Below are 6,645 nucleotides of genomic sequence, written 5' to 3'. Positions count from 1 at the left end.
GTACAACAACGTCAGACCCGGCTCTATAGGGGCCACATTACCGTGACATCCACACACCAAACCATGCATTTTCCAGACAGCATTCCTCTCTTAGACGACTGGGCCCCCCGTGCACTCCATCCAGTTATGGACTGGATCATGCTTATTACAGGACTAAGGGGGGATGTTTCGAGTGCAGTCAGCTTGACAGCAGCAGGCTTCTTGAATCACTGATTGTTATATAGACATGGAATTTAATTATAACATTTTACTATATTACTTATTTATTTAATTTATATCTTTTCCAGCTTTCAGTAGGTGCGATAAATAGAAAATTAATGTCGTAACGGTTTATGGGCCACACAACAAGGATACTCCTTAGTCGGAAGCGTAAATATGAAAGGGTCAAACAAATTAAGCTGGAGGAACCATCTCCGAAACAAACCCTGTCATAAACAAATGTCAGATATAGTTTAAACCCCGTGAATCCAACGCATGACCATCCACTGTCGATTTCAAAATCCAAGACCATGCCAGTGTCAGGTGAAGACTCTAATTCACAGACACAGATCTTCAGACAGCCAAATCGGTGAAATATATGTTTCATATTAATTCAATGTTAAGAGGTATAACTGAAGGGCAGACTTCGACTTGTGAAATTGACGTAGGGTCGATCATTTTGCCGAATTGCTACAACTCGACCCCTGGACACTGCTGCATGTGTTGGCCTGTACTTGACTTACCAGAACCGTGAATGTTGAAAGGCAAAGAAGCCCGACGCTTGTGATTAGATTCCACCTGGTTGGGCCACCTTAAAAACAAATACAAGATGAGATTGACACCAGTTCCCCCAGGTGTTCTGTGGATATTAGGCAATGCCTAAGCGGTAATAGGTGAGGTGAAATGGAGTTTAACGTCGCGTCCAAGATTACTGCACTCATATAGCGACGTGCATGCAATTGTGTGTGTGTGGCTGCTTGTACTAGTGCTAGCACACTGAGATACCATGCCGCAGTTTAACATGAATACCCCAGACACAGTATACCGACTCCGAGCCGACCAGTCCTTGTTTTAGTCCCTTAATGTCGAGTGCCAGACAGGGTAACAACAAGTACCATCTTTTGACTTCTTTTGGTATGACGCGGCCGGGGATCGAACCCCGGATCTTCCGCTCTCCGGGCGAACGCTCTACCACTAGACCACGGCGGCAGTCTAAGCGGAAATACCTCTAGACCACGGAGGCGGTCTAAGCGGTAATAAAACTAAAGGTCAAGACTAAATACAAAAAACAAAATAGTAAATAACTATTAACTTCAATATTTCTAGACCCATTACCAACTAACGACGTATTCTGAAACAAACGGAACATAGCTACATTCATAAATGCCCACTGAGGACAGGGCTGTACCATAAACACAGGTGAGGTAAGTACTGTTTCAAGCGTCTGTAAAATGTGTCGTATCGGAGATTAACACTGAGTGGACGTGAAACTAACTTCTGCACCAATATCACATAGTGTACACTTAGGTAATTATTCAAAATATAAGTTTTATATTAACCAACAAAGCAATCAATTTCACACTGAATATGTTAAGAACTACTATTTTGAAATCATCACAATGAAGACTTTGCTGAAAATAGGTTAATTAATCTGACAGTCACAACCACTAGATATAATTATAGCTTTTATTAACGTATATATCGCAACAATGTTTTTCATGGCATTTTTCATAAATCAAACACTGAGTGGTTATGGTACTAAAATCCCATATATTGTGAATTCAGATTATTCACAAGGTTCATAAGTGTTTGTATATCTTACCACAAGTATCTTGATTTACATAGTATTTAAAGGCGCAAACTGGACAAATGTCTGTGTCACGCAGCGTTGAACAGAAGTTTGTGTCATCTGGTAGAGGGGGACATTCTGCACAGTCATGTCCATACCACCCAACATCGCATCTGGTGCACGTTCCCATGACTTTCTCACAGGTTTTACATGTGGCGGAACACTCCATGGTGCAGTCCGGGCCATACCACCCGTCAGCACACGTGTCACTCCTGCAACTTCCGTCATGATTGCAAGCCATTCCATGGCATGTCTCAGTGCAATCTGAGTGACAATCACGTCCAAAGTAATGGGAATTGCAGGACAGGCAGGTTTCAGGTCCGTTACATCTTTTACATCTCTTGTTACAGGGTATGTTGCACTGTGTCCCCCCAAATCCGTCCTTGCATCCTGCTGTACATTTAGGTTGTCCATTTGAAGCTATGGTACACTGGAGTTTGATGCAGTTATTTGGGCACTCATATTGACATTTGGGGCCGTAGTTGTGGGGATCAGTACATCCATGCAGACAATTTCCAGAAGGGTCACACTGCAGGTCTTTATAATAGGTGCAGCCACAGGCATCAGCATACGCGACTGAAACCAAAGGATAATATGGTCAACACTTCACTGTCTGTATTGGGACGGTATGCGGTGTAATAGTGACGTGTGTCAATTTTCAGTCAGTTAATGCAATGAGGACGTGTTTAGCTCACGTAAGTCAAGTTGCCGTTTGCGCGAAGTAAACTGATTCGTTGGTTAAAAATAGCGACAGTATCACAAAATGTCTTCGCAAGTAATGGATGAATGTAGTATAAACAAACTTGTGAAGCATGAAAGATGAAAGGATTAAAGGATTCTGTTATAGGTATCTTAACTTAATATTATTTGAATTCTGTTTATATAGAGATCAAAACCCATATTGTTGCACGGCAGTGTAAGTTATTGTTAAACAATGATTGTTACTGTATTACATTGTTTTTGTTGAGATTCAGTAGAATTCTGTCGAATCTCACATTTCATCTGACATTACATCAAGACCAGCTTTCGTGTGAAGATCACTTATCACCCCGGATTCCCAGCCTAGGCCTGTCTAGGAAGCTTTACCACTGTTGCGGATAGGTTGGTATTATTATCACTGAACTTTTTTATGTCACCACTGCCATCATATGTTTGTATTTGATACTGACCACTGCAAACACATTATATATTGTCATGGCATATTGTACTACCACTCTATTGTATACTGCCATTGGAATTGCTGTGCAGTAGTTTGTTTTGATTTGTAAACCTAGTTAATTGTGTAATACAATTGCTAATTGTATATCATTTGTTGGTTGTTGGTTTCACTCTTAATTGTTATAGGTAAAGATTTCTGGGTTAACTAATTGTTTCAATTTGGAAATCGACACGTAACAATATGAATATGTACCTCGTATCCAATATAAGAATTTATGCGAAAAGGTATTATCGTAGCATCTTTCACCATGTGAGGTTTGCCATCATATTCTGATGTCTTCATTCTGGACAGTGTGCATGTTGATAGGTCGAAAATTCGAATCATGTCTGTAGGTGTGAAACTGTTAACTCCAAAATTGAAAGTCATTAACATGTTAGGGTTAATTAAGCTTATTTGCAGTTCTCGTCAAATTCTGGAATCTGGTTCTGGTATCTTTTTCTGCAGTTGTAATGAGATGGGGGTAGACGGAGATCACCTTGACTTCTGTTCGTTATTTTAATGTATTATTTTGATTTTATTAGAAATATGTGCATGAAATATATGTTAATGTGGTCAATAAGTGATTTTCCGAATGAAAGTTTCTTACACTCAACAACACCCGTCAATCTGTTTATCTCCTGAACGTTACATGAAATCCAGCAATTCGTACATTTGAGAGAAAAGCGCTATATACGTACCTAGATATGGTAGGGTCAACGTTATCACTGCGATTCTGTTCCTGCTGATTGGAATTAGCATACTCAGCAGTATGAGAAATGTGTTCGGGTGAAGAACCATGGCGGTTCCTCCTGACAAACAGGCGCCATCGACCTGAACACATCTCCCACTTTGGCAGTCCTTGCATTGTACATCACAGTGTGGCTTGTAGTATCCTGCTTTACAGCCTTCAGCACAGTTACCAGTATCTTTGTCACAGTACACTTGCTTGGTTGATCCTTCCTCGTCACAGTTGGCTGGACAGGTCTTGTCGCAGTCTGAGCCCCAGAAGCCTTGGGGACATGATTCAAATCCATCTGCTCGAGTGACCAGAAGGAGTCCAACTAGTGCTGAAAACAACAGTTGGAAACAACAAGGCTGTACAATCAGGTTCGGGTATAATTATACTAGTATTGATTTAAAGGCAGTTATCTTTCTATTTAGGTTACCTCCAGGCTGAGGTCCCATTGCAATAGATAAGGGAAATGGCAGGTGATCTACTAAATTCATAAACGTGGACATTGTCGCTTATTCTCATCAGCATGACAGGAGCATAATCAAGGCAATTTCAAAAACTAAGAAGAAAACAAAAACAAGGCTTTCGATGTATTTAATACATTTCTTCTATGTTGGATTATGTACATATGGACTACTGACACGAGCGTAGAGACTTAGGAGAGCCCACACTTCAAAGGAAACACTTACAATATCCGCACAGTTCAAACATGTCCTTCCGATGAATCTGCAAAAGAATATGAAGTGTAATGTATACACAACGCTAAGACTCTTGATTTGTAGATTCGTTGTCTAAGTATTTTGCCACCATTCGTTCCATTATTACCTTTATATCCAGTATTTATCTTAGTCTTACAGTATAAATTTATCAATATTTTCCTTTGATCACAGTGAAACTGGTACTATGACAGTGAATTTGATCATGTTTTAAATATTACCTGAATTATCACTGTACTGAAAATGCCATGAGACGTGAGTATAACACAAATCAGTACCTACTGTTTAATCCAAGTGTGAATCACCAGCACGCTATTTCATAATGAGTTGGTTAGTTATAGTGTTTAAGGCGTTATTTATAGTATGATCAGCTCTCTCTCTCTCTCTCTCTCTGTGTGTGGGGCCAATGAGAAAGGCGAAACGTTGGTCGTTGTCAATATTCACATACCAGGTAATTTATTACCTTGAGCCAGGCGATGTAAGTCTATGCGTGAATGATAGGAAACGAAGTACTTTTTACACACGACTTTAAAATGATCAATATAAATTACATTCAGCGTTTTATCGTTGCTGTGTCGTAAAGTGGTAGAACGTGATGTATTATGTATGCAGCTAATCCCATATACGTGTACGTGAATCCTTACCGGTGCATGTGTCTTGTGTTTGTCCGGGTTGTGTTCACTGTCAATATTACTAATCTGTTGGACCCGTTTCGCTTTGTGGTCAGGAATCTAGCTACACTGTGAGTTTTAACTATAGTATCCCCCGAACCTCAGTGCCAAGGCATATGTGTATGTTCAACTTTTGTTGATGGTCATGTAGGGGAGATCATTACGTGTGCGGTGGTAGTGTTTGATTTTATGAGTGTTTAGTGAAACCTATCAGTCTGTATATGTTATAAAATATTGCCTAGGTGATAGTACAGTAAACTACGGTTATAACGAACATGCTTATAACGAACTGACGGATATAACGAACTAACTTTTTTGTCCCTAAAATTTGCTGTAGTTATAGTATATATATGCTTATAACGAACTACGGTTATAACGAACTACAATTAGTGGTCCCTTTGAGTTCGTTATAACCGTAGTTTACTGTACTTGGATAAGTTAGTGAACATTGTGGTCATCTTTTTGACTACTTTACTTAAGAGGTGGTTGCCGTGTAATTGGTAGTGTTGGTATTGTAATGTATACCGTGATTCATATCCTCCATTGTATAAGTGAGTGAGTGAGTGAGGGTTATCCACGGTAGGGAGATGGGGGCTGTGGGCTGTACTGTTATCTAATGATTATTCAGTACATTCTGTCCGACCAGCATGATCATACTTGACCACTATAGCGAGTAATGACCAAATATTGAAACCTCTACATGGTCACGTGACAAAAGGGTTCATGTTCAAACTGAGTTAGTACCCAACGCCGGGATTTGCAATACCATACTCCTGTTATGATATGTGTTTTCACTCCAACAAATATAATTTTAATAATCATAATAAAAGAATGTTACACATTAACTGTATTGGCCACGTACGATACGCTGACTTGTAACAATCTAAAGAATCCCAATAGTCATTAGCCGTCCGTCGCGTTGCACAGAGCGCATTGTTAATTGGGCACCGAATGATACTCAAGTGTTGTTGTAAAACGGCTGTTTGGGTCACTAAGGATGGCTAGATTCACGGCAACTACTGAATAATTCAATTTCAATACCAGTAGTATAGTCTAAAATGCGACCCTACCGTCCCCTGGGAAGAGTGTATGTATATTTTGGGGATCATTCATTCAGCGACAGTATTACAAGATAGCAACCCCTATCGTTTTTGAAGAAAATCCCACCTTTCTAACACTACTTTTGGAGACAACATCGTAGCTGAAATTTAGCATTGTTAACTTTGTGAGTGGGAACCGTTTTTTCATATCCCTGCAGCAAACAAGTTCAGCTTAATATCGAACCATGCGACAGTTATCAGCCGTTGTCGGGGAACTGATACCTACTGCCTACAGTAAGTCTGCCGTCTCTGTGTTGTTGGAAGGAGGACTCTGTCACAAGGTGTCAAGTTGTTAGGACAAAAACTACACACGCTGTGATAAATGGATTGTCGTTCGTTCAAGATTGCACTTATATTAGCAGTGCATTTGTGTGTGCATGGTTGTGGGGCTGTGTTGAG

At 40.0% G+C, this 6,645-nt stretch overlaps 1 protein-coding gene across 1 annotated transcript; it reads right to left on the bottom strand.

The window, feature by feature from the left end:
* Positions 1-556: 556 nt before the first annotated feature.
* Positions 557-4,103, bottom strand: LOC125371674 (platelet endothelial aggregation receptor 1-like). Its single transcript, XM_048399571.1, has 3 exons — positions 3,725-4,103; positions 1,802-2,404; positions 557-790 (listed from the first exon to the last, which is right to left on the bottom strand). The coding sequence occupies exons 1-3, from the start codon at positions 3,822-3,824 to the stop codon at positions 654-656; spliced, it is 840 nt and encodes a 279-aa protein (XP_048255528.1). The 5' UTR covers positions 3,825-4,103; the 3' UTR covers positions 557-653.
* Between the last annotated feature and the right edge of the window lie 2,542 nt (positions 4,104-6,645).

Source organism: Haliotis rufescens, unplaced genomic scaffold, assembly GCF_023055435.1.
Source record: "Haliotis rufescens isolate VD_foot unplaced genomic scaffold, xgHalRufe1.0.p SCAF_2, whole genome shotgun sequence".
Classification (NCBI taxonomy): Eukaryota; Metazoa; Mollusca; class Gastropoda; order Lepetellida; family Haliotidae; genus Haliotis; species Haliotis rufescens.
This window is presented reverse-complemented; position numbering and strand designations above follow the sequence as displayed.

What these genes read in the sequence shown, in the direction of transcription:
- LOC125371674 (XM_048399571.1), bottom strand. Translation starts at nt 3,824, where the DNA reads ATGGTTCTTCACCCGAACACATTTCTCATACTGCTGAGTATGCTAATT. An exon ending in GTTGACCCTACCATATCTAG is followed by an intron (nt 2,405 to 3,724) that starts GTACGTATATAG and finishes CTTTGGTTTCAG; the next exon opens with TCGCGTATGCTGATGCCTGT. An exon ending in TGTAAATCAAGATACTTGTG is followed by an intron (nt 791 to 1,801) that starts GTAAGATATACA and finishes TTTGTTTTTAAG; the next exon opens with GTGGCCCAACCAGGTGGAAT.